The following is a 21,431-nucleotide window of genomic DNA, read 5'->3' as shown; positions in this document are numbered from 1 at the left end:
ATCGAATCCTAGTATAATTTTGTTAAATTATTCAACCTCGATTTCGTTTGGGGAAGGGATTTTTTGCTAACATGTGTACATCATTATAAAAAAATCTCCCATATGTTTAACATTCTTAACAACTGTCATTTGAAGCAGTTGTGTAAACTGTAATATGTCTACTGTCCAGGTTGCTGCCAAAACTTATATGTTTGCCAATAGTGAGTACCATGCAACACCGAACACAGAACTGTTTAGCAATTCGGTCCTGTTTTTAAAGCATTGTTGGGTTTTTGTGCTTCTTTTTTTGACTAAAATGATCTGTTATGCAGTCAAATAATGTACTGCAAAGAATACCTATTGACATAACGAATACTTGACAATTACGCTGTGCATTACTGTATAACCTCGCTGAATATTGGCCTAAAGTTGACCTTAAGTAACCCTATAGCGCATTTGGTCGACATCCAGCACCTCTTACAACGTAATGTTACGTTTGCAACTTAACGCATTTAGGGAAATTGTGAACTCCCCACCTGAAATTACACGTTAGTCGCTCGCCCAATAATGCTTGATTGACACCTAATTATTAGACGAACGTTATCGCGAGACGCGAAGTAATTGGTCGCCCGAAAAAACGCTGACACTGCACTACCTGGTTACATTTAAAGCAATCACTATAAATTGGTCGCCGCAGCGACAGGCCAACTTACCACACGCGTTTGTGCAATTAGGCGCACAATCGGCGGTAAAACATTAAATTATATCGGTTCCGATTACCCGAAATAAACGGCAGAATTGGATTCGAATGTCATCTGGATTCGAATCCAAGGATTCGATATTCTACTTGAACATCCCTATTGATGAGATTTACCAGCAATTTGGATAAAAATGGAGGATACAACATCACAGCAGATAACCTTTTTACCAGTGGAAAGCTTGCTGGTTTGGCTAAGCCAGCGAAACAAAATAATTAAGGAGGACAAAGAGAATTTTCTAGCAAGTTCTTCTACAATTTGCCGAATAACTTCATACTTGTGAATTACCAAGGCAAACAACAGAAAATTGTTAACCGTTTATCAACAATGCACAACCGCCGTGCGGTTTTTGTATATTTTGCAAGGCGTGTATAGCGCGGTTCTACTATATTATACCAGGGGGGTATAGCGCAGTTCCACTATACTTTTCCAGGGTGTTACACCTTGGTTATTCTATATTCTTTCAACGGGTCTTATTTGTCAGTGTACATATACTCCCAATGTTGTGCTTCCAGTTTCGGTGCTTTAGCAGACAAAAGCGGATGTGGCCCGAAGTTGCGTGTTATAGGTTGGACATGGTGAACTTACAAGATTGATTGCCAGTGGTCTTAGTATAAATTTTGCTGCGAAGCAAACCTATAACTTGTCTTTATAATTAAAAAATATTTGACAATTTTTTCTTGCACCCCTATTCGCCTCTCATTGGGGACAAAATGTGACTTGCCTTTTAGAAAGAGGCTTCTCTTAATAAATTAACTTATTGCTTTTACAAAACAACATATTTTACCGACGCAAGTTTAAATGAAAAAATCTGCCAGGCAGTGTACACCACTCTGTTTCCAGTTTTTATTCTATGAATGAAATCACTTTAATTTCTTTATTTTTGTTTAGTTATTTTCCCCCATAGGTTAATTATTTTATATTGAAGTTCAAAATTGGCCTGAGGAGCAATCTATAATTTGTCTTTATAATTGAAAACTATTTAACAATGTTTTCTTTAGTTTTTTAGACACCTCTAAACACAAAAATGGCCGAATTTTAATTTTGCCCCCCTAAATTACTCCCCTTTTTTTCAAGAGGTAAAACGTTTATTTTAACATCAGCTTCAAATGGTTCTCTAACATTTGTGAAATTTTAAGATGTTTATGTCATTTCCTTCTAGTGTAAATATATCATTGAAATTTCCTAAAGTGTTTTACATTTTGACCCCCCGCATGATCAGTTCAGGGGTAAAGTTTAAAATTTTGTTACTTAGCATTGTATATGTGATGTATCCATCATCCATAAATATATCAGATTTTTTTTACATTTTTTTATCTCTGAAAAGTGCTCAAAACCAAAATTAACAAAAAATGACAGTTTTGCCCCCCTAAAAACCACCCCTTATAACCTGGGCAAAATTTTTTTTATATTAGAAACAACTTTGGGAGGGTATTTAACAGTTGTGAAATTTTCATGTTCTAACTATGTTTTTTTCCTTGTTAAAAGTGTGCCACAAAAAAATTGACTGAAAAAAAAAAATAATAATTCAGATAAAAACAACATGTGTCCAAAAAAAAATTTTTTTTTTCGGGCCACATAACTAGACAGGGTGTGCAGTTTTTGTATATTTTTCCAGGGGGTATAGCGCGGTTCTACTATATTATACCAGGGGGGTACAGAGCAGTTTTACTATACTTTACCAGGGTGTTATTTCTTAGTTATTCTATATTCTTTCAACGGGTCTTATTTGTCAGTGCCCATATACTTCCAATGTTGTGCTTCCAGTTTCGGTGCTTTAGCAGGCAAAAGCGGATGTGGCCCGAAGTTGCGTGTTATAGGTTGGACATGGTGCACTTTTACAAGATTGATTGCCAGTGGTCTTAATATAAATTTTGCTGCAAAGCAAACCTATAACTTATCTTTATAATTAAAAAATATTTGATAATTTTTTCTTGCACCCCTGTACGCCTCTCATTGGGGACAAAAGTCAGAAGTGTGACGTAATCGATTTAGTTCTTTACAGCTACTCCAATCTAGCGGCAGCCGGCAGAAAACCTTTAATACAGAATTTGTTCATATCGCTTGCTTTATTCTGGCCGCGAAGCGGCTGGCTCCCTGCTGTGCTTAGTTTGTAAAAGGGTCTCGTCTCAGTGAAACTAAGAGCGTGCGACTTGCCTTTTAGAAAGAGGCTTCTCTTAGTAAATTAACTTATTGCTTTTACAAAACATATTTTACTGACGCAAGTTTAAAGGAAAAATCTGCCAGGCAGTGTACACCACTTTGTTTGCAATTTTTTTTCCATCAAAAAATCACTTTAATTTCTATATTTTTGGTTAAATATTTTCCCTCATGGGTTAATTATTTTGAGTTGAAGGTCAAAATTTTGCTGTGAAGCAACCTATAAATTGTCTTTATAATTGAAAACTGTTTTACAATGTTTTCTTTAGTTTTTTAGACACCTTTAAACACAAAAAACGGCCGAATTTTAATTTTGCCCCCCTTAAAATACTCCCCTATTTTCAAGATGTAAAATGTTTATTTTAACATCAGCTTTAAATGGTTCTCTAACATTTGTGAAATTTTCAGATTTTTATGTCATTTCCTTCTAGTGTAAATATATCATTGAAATTTCCTAAAGTGTTGTGCATTTTGACCCCCCGGATAAACAGTTCAGGGGTAAGGTTTAAAATTTTGTTACTTAGCATTGTATATGTCATGTATCCATCATCCATAAATATATCAGATTTTTTTACATTTTTTCATCTCTGAAAAGTGCCGAAAACCAAAATTAACAAAAAATGACAGTTTTACCCCCCCTAAAAACCACCAATTTTTTTTATATTAGAAACAACTTTGGGAGGGTACTTAACAGTTGTGAAAATTTTATGTTCCAACTATGTTTTTTTCCTTGTCAAAAGTGAGCCATAAAAATTAACTGAAAAAAAAAAAAAAAAAAAAAAAAACTAGACAGGGTGTGCGGTTTTTGTATATTTTGCTAGGGGGGTATTGCGCAAAAAAAAAAAAAAAAAATAATAATTCAGATAAAAACATCATGTGTCCAAAAAAAAATTTTTTTTTTCGGGCCACATAATTCTAACAAAAACAACTAAAAAAAAGTTTGTTTTATTTCGGGCCACATAATTCGGACAAAAAGTTAAAAGTCAAAACTTTGGTGTGAAGCAAACCTATAATTTGTCTTTATAGTTGAAAAATATTTAACAATTTTGTTTTTAATTTTTAGACACCCCCAACACCAACAGAGCCGAATTTTATTATTTGCCCCCCTAAATTCCTCCCCTTTTTCCAGGAGGTAAAATGTTTAATGGTTCTCAAACATTTATGAAATTTTCAGATTTTTACGTCATTTCCTTGTAGTGTAAATATATCATTAAAATTTCCTAAAGTGTTGTGCATTTTGACCCCCCCCCCCCCCCCTGATGAACAGTTTAGGAGCAAGGTTTAAAATTTTGTTACTTAACCTTGTATATGACATGTTTCCATCATCCATAAGAATATCAGATTTTTTTTAGATTTTTTATCTCTGAAAAGTGCTTAAAGCCAAAATTAACAAAAAATGACAGTTTTGCCCCCCTAAAATCCTCCCTTAGATCCTGGGCACAAAAATTTTGTATTAGAAACAACTTTGAAAGGGTATCTAACAGTTGTGAAAATTTGATGTTCCAACTTTGTTGTTTTCTTTGTCAAAAGTGATCCACAAAAAAATTTATTGAAGAAAAAAAAAAAAAAAAAAAAATTCGGACAACAACAACATGTGTCCAAAATTTTTTTTCCGTAGCACACAAAATATGACATTAACAGAAGCTTAAAATAGTTTCAATCTGTGATAAGTATATATCTTGTAAAATGAACATATAAAAACAAGGTGGAGTCAACATGTCTAGGACTGACAAAAAAACTAACAATTTAAAATCATGTGTCTTAATAATTTCTACTTTTTGAAATACCTTTAGTTTTTAAGGTAAATCTTTGTTAGCTGGTGGGTGAAATATTAACTAACTTCACGCGTATTAAGATAAGTTTTCAAATAGCAATTTAAATCGCCTTTTAAAAAACTACCCCCATTCTTCTTAAAACAAATTCACTTTTTCTATTTTAACGATTTTTTTCATTTTCTATAAAACCAAATACTTTCTGGTGACAAGCATTTTTGGCCTAAATTCATTGTATTTTTGGTCGCGTCCCAAGTTAATCATTTGCTTGCCTATGGAATGTATTACCACTGCCATGTTTAGGTGATAAACAAATTTAACAAGTAAATTGCGTAACAAAAAACTGCGCCAAAGGCTCCAAATTTTTTGTGACATAAACAAATGAATAAAGTACATGCCAAACTACAAACTAGGGCCTTGGGGTGCACATGTCAGATTTTTTAACTCTAAAATTGTTACATAGATGAACTGTTTTTGCGCGAACTCAGGTGCAAACATGCAGCCCAAAATTAGAAAATGGCACAAAAAAGAATTTTTCAATATATATTGCTTAAAATAATAATATTTATAAATTTTCGCAAAGCCTTGCAATATAATGGCTACCCCAATTGGATTCTCCGTGATCGAGGGCAACTTGTCCCAAACAGGTGACTCATCCAAAAACAGAGGGTTTTGTGACACTTCCGTACATACCAAAACTGGATATTCTGCGGCGTATGTTGCATGACTTTGGTGTAGCGGTTGGCGTCCAACCTGCCAATACTTTTCGCAAGCTACTGAGTCACCCGAAAGATCCTATCAACACCTTTGAACAACGTGGTGTTGTATATTCTATTCCCTGCGCCAAGTGTCCGTTAGTATATATCGGGGAGACTGGAAGGTCACTCAACACCCGTCGAAAAAAACATCAACGGGATGCTGCCAACAGCGACGCGAAGAAGTCGGCCCTCTCCAATCACGCGGTATCACAAGGCCACCGTATTGATTTCAATGCGCTGTCTGTTGTGGCCCGGGAGTCTGACTACAGAAAAAGACTACTTTTTTGAGTCATGGAATATTCACCAACGGGGCAACACAATGAACATCAAAACAGACGTGCTGCTGTCAGCATGCAACAGGCAACTGCATAAAGATCAAAGGCCCAATCATTCGCTAGCGCGCGGTGTTTGCGTTGCGCTGTAACATGCTTTCGTTCCATTCTTTTTTCCTTTGTTTATCGTGCACTGTACTAGTCGTATTCAGTGTTATTTACCCTGATGTACTAGTCCAGGGGTCGGCAATCCCCGGCACGCGTGCCACTTGTGGCACGCAAGATGATTTTGCATGGCACGCCAATTGATTTAACGCGCACGTTATATCACCTTAAGAAAGTGTAACCATTACATCACTACCACATCATTAACATTACTATTACATCACTAACACTAGCGCTAACTAAATGGTTGCACACATTGCCAGTTCGTGTCACAAATTCTTAACTGTGTTGTATTTAATATTATTTTTTGTGAGCGTCAAACTTTTTGTTTACCACTAACCGTTCGTATTACATTACAATGCCCCAAATTTGGCGTTACGTTTACTACGTTAAAGCAGGGCATTCTAAATCAGTGGTTCTTAACCGCCGGTCCGCGTCAACTTTCCTGTCGGTCCGCCAAATATACTACAAATTTATATCTTAATTGCAAAAAGCAAGATGTTGAAGGCGGCGTGTCCATCAAATTTAGAATTTAGCCAGTTCCGCAATTTGCAGCTTGTGACGTAACATAGAGTTAACGGTCTACTTTGGACTTCATCTTACGTCACAATGCTGCAAGTGTTGTGCCCAACTATTTAAAAGTAGGCTACAACTCGTTTAAATCCTAAACTTTAAGACCAGTTATACATGAAAAACTTCAATAGAACCACGTATAACACGTATGATATAAAAAAGACAGCAGCAAATTTCTCATTACATAGAAGTTTCAAAGTATTCTTTCGAATAACAAAATCTGCCTGAATCCGAATGGTGAAAACAAACGATTCTGGTTGCACATCAATGATAAAGAATAAACTAAGTATAGAACTTAGCAAACCTTTATTACATACAAACAAACTGATTTTCGGTTTGCTAAGTTCTATACTTAGTTTATTCTTTACATAGAAGTTTTCGTTATTTGCTTTTAAGTTGCATAATTGTGTCATAATTACAATTTGGGTGGATTTTAATTTTTGAAGGTCCACCGGTTCGCCAAAATTGTTTTAAAATTTTACTGGTCCGTAAGCTAAAAAGGTTGAGAACCTACATTAAAAGTAAGCCTGTGTGTTTTTGTGCGACTAAGAAACCAACAAAAAGCGAAACTGAACACCTCTAGGTATCGGCTTAAAAGCATCGAAGTATATTTTAAAAAATATACGTAAATTAGATGTCAGATAACAGCAGGGCTGCTGAGTAGCACTAGGGAGTTGAGTAAGACCATGTAAAACTACCAGAGTCCGGCGTGTGCGGCATGCGCAGTACTAAACTTCGAAACTGATAAGGCAGCAAAATGTAAATTGTTAAGGTGGAATAGCATATGCTCGTGGCATATTTTCCATGACCCCAAAGTGGATTGCGGAATACCCACCTTAATTTTGTTACGTAAATTTGTGAAATACAGAGGCTGAGTCGGACTCTGGACGTGATGAAATCTGATATTTTGGCCGAGTCGGACTCGGGTTGTTTTTAACCAACTCCGCAGCCCTGATTGCCAGTGTGAAACCAAACATAGAAAAATGTTTGGCACGCGAGTTGTTAATATTTTGACATTCTTCATAAACTGGCACACTGCGTACGAAAGGTTGCCGACCCCTGTACTAGTCGAATTCAGTGTTATTTACCCTGATGAAGACGACCTGTATAGGATGTCAAAACGTCGGAATAAAAAATAACATTTGTCAGAAGAGCTCTACAAACTTGACATTATGCCTGGCAGCAATAGTTTATATATGATTTTGGTTGTACAGCTTTTTTATTTTCAAAGTAAAACTTTTTTTTCTGATTGACAAAAAAAATCTTTTCAGCCAAAATTCGATAAATATTGTTGTTTTCAATTTACCTTTTTATTATCAAATTCGACAATATTAGAAATTTAGATAAATCTTAAGCTGACTTAACAGATATATCCCAAAAAATTAGACGGAAACAACAGAAACCAGGAAATCCAAGAGTATTTACTTACATTAACTTATTGACGCAACTCTAGCTATTATTATTTTTTTTATATAGTTATTATTTTATTGGCACAAACTCTACTAACGAAAGTACCATGACTATGAGAGAAAAGGGAAATCGTGTTGTGTTAAAGTCGTTTACAGTAGTGGAGCTGAATGTCTATATTTTAAAGTTTTTACAAGGATGTTAAACATACAACTTTAAGATTGTTGGAAATTTTTCCAACATGAATATAAGTTAGTGGACTATTTTACAATATACCCGACGTACGTCATTTTAAAACTTTATTGAAAACTTTAAGTTTCAATGTCTAAGATATTTGTACTCACATTTTTTAATGTCAATTACTGTTTTGTTTTGTTTGCGAAACTTCTTTCATAAACCTTGTATGCATGTTTAATTTGGTATTACCTTTTGTTATGCGGTTTTAACAAGTAGCGTTTAGAAAACACAACAATTATAATTTGTATAACGTGCTATTATAAAATTGCAGTAAGTCATCAGTCAATCAAAGTTGACTCCTACACCCTGAGGCTACATTTAATAACAAATGCCCAGCAGACCGCAAACAGCGGGAAATATTAAAGGGGAAGATAAACTATTTGTAATCAAAATCTTCTTTGGGTAGAACAAATTTTATGTTTAAGATAATCAAGATCTTTGCACAACTGTATCTACATTTTTAATTTGGTTTACAATCAAGCTTTAGAGTTGTGAACAAAATGTTACTATTTTTATAATTGCCATTTTGTTAGTAATCTTACAAACCAATAAATACAGATGTTCCATGGACCTAATCATTGTTATAGTTACCAACATGAACCAAATTTCACTACATACTTTCGCACAAACCCCCTTGTGGACAACACATGCTTTAATTTGATGTTACGTCATAACGTAACTTTGTGACATCATTCAAAAAAATGTTCATACCCACAACATGTGGTTGGAAAATATTCCACCCTATGCTGTTCCTACTTTACAATTTACAGTTTGTGGCCTTGGCCTTACCGGTTACGAACGTATACACGTACATGCCAGGACTCTGACCAGCAAAATAAACAGGCTACGACAAGTATTGCAAGATCACTCATAATTGCTATAATGACTAATGACTAGCCCAAAAAAAACAATAAAGCACATAGTTTAGTTACAGACTATAATAGTTAAAGTGACTGTAAGCATATAATAATTTAGTGATACACCAATTCAGTGGTAAGTACACTTTTTTTTTTTTTCGAGTTGCATTCAAAATTCAGTAGTATAATACACGAAAGATCGGAGTAGGGGCTACAACAAATTAAGTTTGTAAAAAAAACATGGTCATTAGGGGTGGTATTCATGCCCTGCCTCCTAAAAAAATATTTTTTGTTATCTTTTTCTATACAAATACTATTTTTTATGAACTTGCTTAAAACCAGGGGTTTTAAACTTTTTAGGCCTGGGCCCCTTGACAGAATTGTCATGTACTTATCACTGTTACTTTCAATCTGCATTATTCAAGCAATGTTTATATATCAATACAAACATCGCTAATTGAAATATCGCGCTTAAATGTAAATTGCAATTATTGGAGTAAAATGTGACAAAAATAGTTGAAGGGACAAGGCTTAGTACCTCCACTCTGGTTCAGCCTCTAAAAACGCCAATACCACTTAGTAAGTAGCCTAGCCTATAGTAGGTGTCGTTTAACATCCAGGATACTGTAAATAATTATAACAAATAGGAAGAAAGATGCATATCACAGAAAAAAATAGATTAAATGGAGGTGTAGATTGACTTCTACGTTTTTCATTGTTGACATTAGTTGCAATAAAAAAGTTATCTCTCACAATAAGATGAACATAGATTATGATTATAAAAATACAAGAATTTCTGACTTGCATGGTCTATGAGTGTTAAATGTAATATGGATTTTTGTAAGGAGGATATGGACCATGGCTTTTAATTCACGATTGTTTACACTCCGGTAATAGAAAACCACACAAAAATAGTTACCCTAATTTTAATACAAAATTTAGTTTCCAAAACACATAAAGAACCTTCAACAAAAAACTACAAAAATGTATTCTTACAGCATAAGGAGATCTTGACCATATCCTTGTAAATGTACAGACTGCGAAATGAGCTCAAAATGATTGAAACTTGGCTCGCTATAATGAAGTGCCACCATCAAAATCTGAATAAAATTAAACAGTATCACCAAATGATGTGTAATAGTTGTCAAAATAAACAGAGATTATACCTGCTTTGTGTCTAAATTAATGTTTACTGCTGCTTGATATCTGCATGATGAAGAAATGAACCAAGAGGGTTTCATTTTAGGATTTTGAATTGAAATGTTGAAGTTAGTGACCGAAGTTCTTAATTCGTTGGACAAATTAATGTTCAACAAACACTGGCTCGATGCGTCTAAAATACCTAAATATAACAGTCAAACATACAAATAAAACCATTTCATAACTGTTTGCAGTTGAAAAAAGAAGTGCAACGATAATATGTAAGGTATAATTTGTTTACTGATTGTCAATATCACATTTTATTAGTGAAGTTGAATATGCTTGGGGATACACTGGAAATGGCAGCAAGACATGACCAAAAAATTGTTTTGAATTTAAATGTGTGCTTGTAATATTTTCATGTCATTCAAAATGGTTAGGACAAACCCAAAAAAGTGTTGCAGTTTGGGTGGTTGTTGAAAAGGGTTACTCACACAGGCAGGAGCTAAACAGTATGCAATAAAGTTTCATTTGCAACACAAATTATCACTTCAATAAAAATTGCCTTTCTTACATTTACAAAACACTTTCAGCTCCAAACATGTAAAGCAGAAATGCCAAAAAAATTAAGGAATAAAAATTCCACAGAAACATCTAGTCAAAGGTAAAAGTGCAAAACCAAAATTAAAAGCGGCAGTAAAGAAAGATTATTCGCCAAGCTGCAAGAAAAGTGATTTAATAAATTATCGCTACCCACAGGCTACAGGAAATAATAAAAGGGATTTACAAGGGAAATCATGATTGACAGTTCATCCAGCGACAAATGATTAATCTTAGATATATCACTATTAAATGATGACGAGTAATAAAAGTGCCAAAAAAGCAAATGCTGGTGACTTTATACTGGTGAATTTCGATTTTAGTAAAAAAAAGTCTCTTGTCTGAGGCCATGTTCCGGACTTTCAGATTCACAAGACGACAGAAATAGAAAATTTATGGCATCAAATTTTACAGAAGGAACTCAAAGGTGTTTTGTACAATTTAGTAGTCAAACTGTGTCATGTTGTCCTAGTTAATCTGAGCATGTCAGAACATTCCACGGTATAGTAGTTTAATTTAGAAATTCAAGCGCTTTTGTTAAGGAAAACGCCGCATCCGCATATTGGTTAAAGAAGAAAAAAAAATGTTACTCGATCGTGCCCTGTGCTTTGTAACAAAATAATTTAATTATTGCACATAACTATGTGATTACTGTTAACGACCTTTAGTTAACCGTAATTGTTTATATTTTACTTAGAAATTAAGATAAATATTAAATAATTAATTTGTAACATGCAGTGTAGTTTCACTAAAGCCACAAGTATTCGGTGAGTGTTTTCTAGTGTTTCTTACCGCCAGTGTTAAGCTTTTTGTAGCTGTTTCTATTTTCCTTTAAAAAATGCATGTATGAACAATCAAATCACATGGGACATGTACCTTTTGTACCTGTGCCTCCAAGTGCTGAATGACTATATCACCTTGATGAACTACAGTACATGTTGTTGAAGATACTTATATAGGAATTGACTAGTTGTTTCAGCAAAACAGTCAAATACTGTTACCTCAATGTAACTGTTGAGAAGCTAATTACGGCAGTTAATGCTTTCAGTTGAGTTGTTTTTGACGCATGTGTGATTTATTTAAAGCAAACATATATCCAACCATTTTTGCTTCGATGGATTTAAAAAAAATAGTTATAGACAATTAGAAAAAAACTGTCCACAAATGGGTAATGAAATGACTTTAAACCATGTATTTTTTTGTGGTCAGAGGGTTGTAACCCATTTTTCCCCTGACCTAATTAGGTAAGGAGTGTACTGCAATAATCACTAGCAATTAAGAGGTGTAATACATTTCAATAATTGTCAACTAAACCATATTGTTTTGACTAAACACAACTAAAATTGGTTAAAAAGTAGCAAATATATCCAAAAAAACTTAGAAAATGCTAACGCCCCAACCTCAAAAGCTCGAAATTTGCCAAATCACAACCTATTTCTTCAGCTACTTACCTACACAGTAGCAATAGTTCTTAGGGTAAAATGCCTCATCCTTGACCACCAAAGTCAGCACAACATATCATTGGGCTACAGTTGGTGACATTAAAATTAACACACAACATATATTGTGTGAAAATGCTCGCACTGAAAGTAATGCTGTCTACTGTTACCTTTTGTGTACATCCATGAATCTTGACACAAATTTGACGCAATACAGAAGTTTTAAGATTGCATGACCAAAAGTCTTCCCTGTAATTAATGTTTACAATATCTTTTATGCCCCTCAATCTAGTACAGTGCTTTGTTAGCGGTGCATTATGGAAGTCTGCCAGGAGAGCAGCGGGGAAATGGAAAACATATTCAAAAATATAGGATATATATGTTTTAACAATTTTTTAATTTCTGTTTCAGATTCGCTTTTAGAGCATATAGTACTTTAAATTATGTAATAAAAACAATAAATTGAAAAAAAACAATAAATTGAAATTCAAAACACCATTTTTCAAAAAAAAAAACACTTGCTCTGCTCATCTGGAGCACCTACATAGGTTCACAGGGACCCAGACTTAAAAAAGGTTTACAAACACAAAGCATTCTGTTATTTGAGCATTACACTTGTCAACAAAATTCACTTTTTTTAAATGCGAACGTGAGTATTTCATTTCAGATGTATTTTTCGGGCAGATTTTGAATATACCTTCACCCCTAGCACATCACATTTTTAAATATCGTTAAATTTAAATTTTCCGCAAAAAATGCAATGAAAACAACGCACAGCTATGATACATGGCCTGTAAAAACTGAAATATAACTTTTTTATACACATAACTCAAGTCATCACCATAAAACTTTTATGATGGAAGTTTGAACTATTACCCCTTTCTAAAATCCTTGGTGAGAAGGTTTCATTGCTTAAAATGTCGTTTTTTGTTCGTCACTAACTGAACCTAGGTTTTCTGGAAAGAAGTTTAACACAGTGTGCAGAAAATGCACTTTGAGTGACATACACAACCCATCTATTTGCTAAGCCAAGCAGATCATCAACACTGAACAGAAAATAATGCAATTTGAATTTTAAAGTTAGCACACAGTCACTAAATGCCAGCCAAGCGCGTAATTCAACCTTTTTACAATGTGCATTCTTTGGAATTTTACTAATATTTTGTTCCAGTAAGATTCCTTTCGTTTTGCTTAGCTTAGTAGTGAAACTTTTTTGTAGAGAAATGCTAAACATAGAGCTCAACCTTTCTATTTCTCTAGCAAGAAAATTTCTAAGAGGTGTAGGCTATAACATTTGTGATATCAGCCACTTACTGCTCTCTTACAAGCTTATAGTCTCTTAGTAATGCAGTTGGTAGCACAGCTGTTGTAGCAAGAAAGGAACATCTACTGTAAGCAGTTTTGATTTTTTTTTTTTTAAACACACATCTACAGTAAGGCTGTTCAAATATGTATCAAAAACAGAATTGGTTTTGAACTTTCGTGTTGTCCTTATCAACTCCATTCAATGTTCAACTTTTTTAGAGAGAATTTAAGACTTTCACGAGAAAGAAGTCAAAACATGCATTGGGGCAGTATGTGGTATAGGTGGTCTCCTTGCTATATCTAAGAGCTTAAGTACAATTGTCCAACTTATTGATATCTGAAGTGATTCATGGCTTGTCGTTGGTCACTCAAATTTAAAAGAATATGTAACAACATTACTGATTAAAATCTGACATTACCAAACATTTATTCATTTTGATTTTTACTGCTGTGGTGGTTTGAGAAGTTGTTTAAACAACATGTATACCCAGCTCGGATTTTGTTTTTACATCTGGAAAATAACTACTGAATTACAAAAATCGTTGATAAAAGATCTTTCCTATATTGTTTTTTAAAAGATATCAGCAAATAACAGTTAGAATTGTGTGTGAGTCACATAGTTTGATTATATCACAGTGCGCAAATTGCCCATATGAATAATACACCATTACATTGAAAAAAAATTAAAATGCGTATATTTCAAAAACTGATGTGCTAGAAAAAAATGAGGGCATTTTCTGAATCAGTTCCGTGAACACATTAAGAACCAATCTATCACATCTTCGTTTAAAATTTGCTGTTGACCAGTGTTATTTTAAACTAAAGTTGTGCAAAATTAATATTTACAGGGTTGGCCTTAAGCACTCGCCCGCTCGCCAATGCGAGTGCAAATCGCTCCGGGCGAGTGCCGATTGACACCCACTCGCCCGACTGGCGAGTGGCTTCGGCGAGAAATTTAATTAGTTGGTGTAGGACAACTTGTGTTGAGCACCACTACTAAGCGAAATATTACTTGACGCCAGTTATTTCCCTAAACACTAAGACGCAAATACCTTCAACACTACACAAATAATAAGGTTAATCGAAGTCACGTTCGAAGCTCGTAATACAGCCTCTTTGTCCCGTTTAAAAAAAATCGTTTAACTGCAAACAATCAAAGACGTCATTGCTGCATTGGCAAATAGTTATAAGGTTTTTCGTTTAACTTGAACATTGTTAATTTGTAAATGTTTAACCCAGTCGTTGACGCCTTTGGAAAAGTTTATTGGACTTGCAATGCACCCAGGATAATAGTTCTACTTTTTTGGGTTTATTTAATTGTTTGTATTAAGAAATTAAAAGCAATTGGTACAGTTTTTGCTAAGAATAAGTTTCAATGCAAATATCTTCTAATAATATTTGTAAGCAGTGTTTTTTGTGTTTTGAGGGACCGAAACCTCCACTGAACACAACGATATTTGAAAATATTGCCTACTTGTGTAATTACAAACTATAGTGTTAGGCGAAATGTGGCGTTTTGTTTGTGGCGTGAAACAACCTGCGTTAAAACGTCCTTCAAGCACAGAAAAACCAGAATACGAAAAAAAGAGAGGATTTTTAGAAAAATGGAAAACAGACAGGCCGTGGCTACTAAATTGTCAGTGTTATTTTTTTCACTAAAGATTGTTAAAAATATTTCACTAAACATTGTCTTAACCGTAAACTGCATTATGGGTCATTAACTTGTTCATCCGTGCTTGGAAATAAACAACCAGACTTTTATAAAAACTACTGTTTATGTAGAAAAAACACAAAACAGAATAACGATAACCTAAGAAATGACCGCGCTAGGACGAAATTTTGCAGACAGCATGCCAACAAATTTGGCAAGTGTTATTTCGTCCGGGCGAGTGCCGATTGATTGCCGCTCGCCCAGCTGGCGAGTGTAAATTTTTGCTTAGGAACAACCCTGATTTAGAAAAGGATTATTTGCTGTTCCATAAAATGTATGCTATGCATTTGTACCCTTTCTTTTGATATTATATGTAAGTTTCTAACAATATGTAGTAAAAAGTAATTAAAAAATGTTAGAGCTCTGCTTTCATGTTGCAATTATGCACAAAACTTTCCTCTGTCATTATTCCTACATGGCTGTACCGATAAGACTAAAATTTGGTTAATTTACAGATTAAGTTAATGTCATTTTATTGGTTTCCTAAATTTACTATTATATACTGTCTTTTGCAATATTTTTATCAGCAACAGTAATGTTCAATAATGGTTAAAAACTTTGTTCTTCAGTGTTTCTTTGTTCTTTGTTCTTTGTTCTTTGTGTCCACCATTACAACTATGTAGCAAAAACAAGGCATCATGGTAAAATTTTGCACTATTTAGCTGGCATTTGGCTAAGAGGCACATATTTTCTGCAGTTTGTTTTCTACATTTAACAAGAAATCCTGTCAAATCAAGCAGGGTGTGTTTTTCTGGCTGCCTGCTCGCCAGGCCAGTCTTAAGAAACAGATACTAATCTAAAGACATTCAGCCCGCACCCCCCAAATGGTGCTCCCAAACGAGATGAGTAAAACATTAATGGTATTTAACAAAAAGAAAATACCATGATATAAAAGAAGACAAAATAAATTACCGTTTTTGCATAAAGAAAGACACTGACTTGCAATATCTTGCATTTCAAGACAACTAAAAATGCCGGCCACAACATTTGATGTTTTTTATCAAGCTCCATGTAAAAAATAAATGCCACTCCTGTATTATAGCAATGATTTCGGTTGCATACCAAGAAGGTTTTCTTTTTTTTGTTCGTTTAGGGGATGACATGGGAAGATAAGCAATTCAATATAGTCATTTTAGGTAAAAAACATTTTGCCTAAAGTTGTGGTAAAAAAACGAATGCCATGAGACCAAAACTAATTTTTTGAATGGTCTTCATTCTGTGTGGTGTCATAACATTGATATATTAAACCCAAAACACCTTACTTTACTAGCTGTTTTATGCTTTCAGATATATCTTGTTTTTATCCCAACCGATTCCATAAGATTGGAAAAAAACATGTTTGTTATTACCCCAATGTATTTTTTTACCCCATAATTTAATTTTGTAATGTTTAGGTTTACAAAGTAAACCAAATATGCCTAACAAATATGTCCAAAGCTATAGATTGAAGATTATTTGTAGACCATGAGCTAAAAAACAGTAAGGTAGACAACTAACAGACATTTACAGGTAACCAAACTTGTTGGTCTTATTCAGGAGATTAAAATCTATGCAGCAAAAGGAATACAATACCAGGTAACATGGTAACATCAATGCAAAAAAACTGAAACTTTTAACGCAATTATTTGGTCACGAATAGAGACTTGACAATTTATTCTGATACTGATAACTGATATTTTGAACAAACTGTACCGCTATCCGATTTAATACAACATGAAGGTATCACTATGCTCAAATCAGCAATATAGATATTAGTAAAACTTCTAGGATTATTCTTTTTTAGGTTAAATGATTAAAACTTGCTTGAACATTAAGAAATTAGTTACCTTGACATGTTAACCTATAAATTAGCTTAAGTAGTAGAAAAAATAATTTTAGAAAATTTAACAAGTGCAAACCACAGTAGACTTGGGAAGTATTCCAGACTTGTCCAATAACATAGTGGAAAGTTTTTAAAATTTTTGCTTTAATGAAGATGAAATAAGGCCAATTTAACAATTTTCTTCACAAAGAATAGAAAGCACATAATTCCAGGTTGTTGTGGGACTGGACAACAAATCCTAAAACTCATATCTTTGAGGTAATATAATACTTCTGGGGACTAGAAAAACCTCTACTGACCAGTGTTAACTGTGAAACGGCACAGTTTTAACTAACCAGGGAGAAATTGGTTTTTGAAAAGATTTTAAAATGCTGCAAATCGAGGGTACCATAATGTAATCATAAAAAATGTTTGTTTTTACTTAACTCCTCTTTATAATAAAGGTATTCATGAAAATTGTGTGTTGTGGCTTTGATGAGTATTTTTGGTCTATGTTCCTCAATTGAAGTCAAACCTGCTCCTATAAATTATTTGTGTTTGTAAAGCTCAAATGGAATGAAAAATTACACTTCTGTGGCTAAAAACAAAAGTTAGGCAGACAAGCTAGCTAAAATCGCTTTTTTACCCCAACTGATTTTTTTAATTGATTGACATGAAAGACCCAAAATTGGTGCAAACAAAGAAATCAATTAGAAGGCAAAGAAATATTGGTAAACAATGTATTGTCCGTTAGCAAAATTAACTTATTCAATATCTCTATCTATAGTTAAGGCGCATATATATGTATAAGTTTAAAAGTTTGATACAACTCAAACAAACTTAATACGTACGTCTGCATAATAGTTTTCCGTTATCCCACCTTCCATCACTCTGACAGCGTTTCACATTACCTCCAGAGTTTGTGAAGCCATATGGACAATTTAGACGGCATTGCGATTTGTACCGCCATCCATTAGTACAAGAACCAACAAAATTCTTCAAAGGAGGACATTCAACCGCTTTACAAATGGTGAAATACTTTATTTTAATTTTAATAAAAACAAAAAAGTATTCTAATATAAAAACGCTTATAAAATAAAGCTGCCTATTATCAATTTTAAAACAGATGAAATGATGAAAATCTGGTTAGAAAAGGTTTATAGAAAGATATTTTGGCATTTCCATAAAAAACTAGTGCATACAAGCTCTTATCAATGCACATTGCATAAAAACACAAAAGTGCTATTTTGCAGCCGACCAAATGCGCTACAGTATCCTGAGCAAGTAACATTCAATCCATCTGGGCGGGGTGCCATATGTGCGCAACTGCGCATGGAATAAGAGGTGATAAAATTGCTCCACCAAAAAAAAAAGACTGACTGGCGGCATTTGTACAAATACAACAGAAAAACATTGGTGTAAGTGCGGCTTTCTTTGCAGTGTTGTGATATGTTGATCTGCATAATGTCGTAAGAGCGCAGCTCGGTCGTTGTTGGCCGAATAATCAAACGTCTTCCAAGTTGCTCGATGAGCATTCCAACGTGTGGAAAGCTTGGTTTTAGTTTGACCGACATACTGCTTGTCACACTTCTTGCAGGTGGCCACATAAATGCCGTAATGGCTACACGTCAAATTTTGACATAGCTGCACACTACCTGTAGGTGTAGTTAAAACAGTAGTGTGTGGCACCATGCTTTGGTGTTTGCCAAAATTGCCACAAAGAGCACATTTACCACATGGACTCGAAGAACCAATTTTAATGCCAGTCTGCATCCTTGACATATCTTTAAAATTTGTGAGGAAATGTGCCAATGTGGGCGGTCTTTTGTATGCGATGCAGGCAAGGGGCTCCATCGCTTTATCCTTTTGCGTAAAAAAATGGACGGCTATATTGGCAACTGAAACAGAATGATTGTCGCGTGTTACAATTCCATTTGTTTGCCTGTAGTAAAAGCCCTTGTACTCCGTAAGTACGCTTGCCAAACAGAATACAACGAGTTGAGTAAGTAAAGTTCTTCCTTTAACACTGAAATTAGTATGTTTGCTTAGGGCTTCGGATAACGCTTGCTTTACCAATTCACGGCGAAGGTTTGGATACAGGCCTGTTACATCTGCAGCAACTAGGTTTACTAATTGAGTTATTTTTAAATTCATTTCCCATTCAGCCAGGCTTTGTAAGTAGTGCTTTGTGTCTTGGCAATATTCATCAACTGTAGATTTGCAGTAGTTAACACTTACGGGCTTGAGTACGTATTCTAGAAAAGTGGTGACTCTGGAGGTAGTTATTTGACCTGCTGCTTGTAGAAATCGAGTTGGAATATCAATTGCTTCGACTGTACGTAGTTGTTCTTCCAATAGCTTATGAGTCTTGAATAGTGGGTATGCATAAGCTGTGTTAGAAACAGAAAAATATTTAGCGGACGGTCCAGATATGTGTCTGTAAATTCCATTTTCAAATTTTATACCAACAGTATGCAAAAGAAAATCTTCATTTATAACTCCAGCAGCATGCAGCTTTTTTAGAATACACTCACATTTCACCCTTATTTCGTTCAAATGTTGTTCAGCTGAACCTTGAGGGATGTCCATCTTTTCAAATTGTTTTAATTCACGTTTCATAATAAGGTCATAATCGGTGTGGTTAATAATTACAATCTTTCCATCTTTATCAGCACTACAAATAACGATTTGCTTACGTCTTACCATATTCTTCAAATGAATAAAGCTTTTTTCCATTGCTGGATCCAAGTTGTTTCTTTTGATGTATTGACGATTTACACCCATGCCAAGATTTCTCATCTTAGCCATCACCCCTTCCCTATAAGCTATAGTTGTATCATTTAGTTGTTCCCTTGGCGGTCTGGAGAATTTTTGCAACTTTAATTTAGGTGGAATATTGTTTTGGTCCTCTTCATACCTGTCATTTGCGAGTAATTTGACCATTCAATTCTACGTATATGACTCATTGCGTTTAGCCATTCTTGTGATGCAATCTTTTCTGTCCATCTGGGCGTGGGTACGAAATTTAGTCCTTTTAATAGAAAAATCTTGTCGTCCAAGGTCAGGTTGAAACTGGATTTGTTTAGGATCATACAGTTTGCTCGATTGATAATGTACAGTTGCTTTTTGTAAGTTTTTCATTTGCGGTATCTAGTTCTATCACGTTTATTTTTTTCACTCGTTGTCGTTCTGCAGAACTTATATGCAAATGCATCTGCTTAGCCGCCTGTTTTACATACAACCAGGTGAACTTTTTGTAGTATCGTTGCTTTTGTAAATATCTTTCTTTTTCTATTTTGCTGATAAAAGACAACCGATATTTAAGTCTGATTTTCTTAACATTAGATGACATAGCCTGGAGCTGGGCTTTTATTCGACGTTCTTGCTGAATAAGAAGTAGATCAAAATCCATACCTTTTTTGTTGTTTGATGGCAAAAGAACATGATGCTTCAAAACATTTGCGAAGGAAAGCAAATTTAGCCTCCTGGCAAACCTCTTTGGTCGTAAGAGAACACATAATACTGCCACAATGACGGGGATTCGCTTTGACGTATCAAATAAGCTAAAACACTTTAGAAAGTAAGGATCTCCCGCGGACAATAAAATGTAAAAGAAAGATTCTTGTCTTCGTATCCAAAGATCTTAAGACTGTTTATTTATTAAAACAGATAAAACATAAAATCATTTCTTAAAATCTTACAGAAATATATATATTAAGCCTATAAGGCATCATCAGTTTCTGTACAAAAAACAAACATGTAAAAATGCCAATATGGGTGATTAAAAAGTAAAATATATAAAATTCAAAATAGTAGGATAGCGTATAGGTCTAAAATCATAAAACACGGCTTGAAATAAGGATCAATTCAAAGGCATCGCTCATATTAATTAAATTTCTCAATGTGTCATATCATCCCCTTAATCTAAATTAAAGTTTAGCATGTTAAATCGCATAGCAGCAATCTTTCCGCTTGTGCGACGTCTGGAAGCCTTTTCTGACAATTCATCCTTACAAAATACATGTTAGGTTACTTAAGCGCACTAGTTTTATGACAGAACTTAAAGTCATCCTAAAACAAAATTTTCAAACTAAAATCCTGATCTAATACATATTCCTACAGCTTGTCAAAACTATAATATTAACAAAGTCTGTTTTTATTGGGAATCATAACTCATAATTGTGTGTATTTAATATAATATATTTTTTTCCGACACAACATTTTATGTTTTTTTTATGCAGCTCCCTGTAAAAAATAAATGCCAGCCCTGTATTACAGGATTGATTTCAGTTGACATCAAGAAGTTTTCTTTTACTTCTTTACTTCTTTTTTAAGGGTTAACTTTGGGGGCGATAAGCAATTCAATATTTAATTGTTTAACATGAATGGCCCAATATTGGTAAAATGTTAAAATTAGTTAGTTGGCACGGAAATATTGGTAAGCAATGCACAGTCCGCTACAAAAGCTAACCGATTCAAACTCATCACCTTTTTTAA

General features: G+C 34.2%; 1 protein-coding gene and 1 pseudogene across 1 annotated transcript in view; both read right to left on the bottom strand.

The window, feature by feature from the left end:
- LOC146168180 (uncharacterized) overlaps positions 1 to 21,431 on the bottom strand; it is a 63,408-nt gene that overhangs the window by 6,539 nt on the left and 35,438 nt on the right. Inside the window, exons 10-12 of the mRNA XM_083388965.1 lie at positions 17,786 to 17,953; positions 10,105 to 10,280; positions 9,935 to 10,038 (exon numbers count right to left, since the gene is read on the bottom strand). Of these exons, the coding sequence (XP_083245091.1) occupies positions 9,935 to 10,038; positions 10,105 to 10,280; positions 17,786 to 17,953 (448 nt within the window). The remainder of the gene's footprint in view (positions 1 to 9,934; positions 10,039 to 10,104; positions 10,281 to 17,785; positions 17,954 to 21,431) is intronic.
- Positions 19,217 to 20,346, bottom strand: LOC146168181 (uncharacterized; annotated as a pseudogene).

The sequence above is a fragment of the Ascidiella aspersa genome, chromosome 1 (assembly GCF_963924565.1).
Source record: "Ascidiella aspersa chromosome 1, kaAscAspe10.2, whole genome shotgun sequence".
Taxonomy (NCBI): domain Eukaryota; kingdom Metazoa; phylum Chordata; class Ascidiacea; order Phlebobranchia; family Ascidiidae; genus Ascidiella; species Ascidiella aspersa.
Note: the sequence above shows the minus strand (reverse complement) of the source record. Positions and strands in the feature narration are given on the sequence as shown.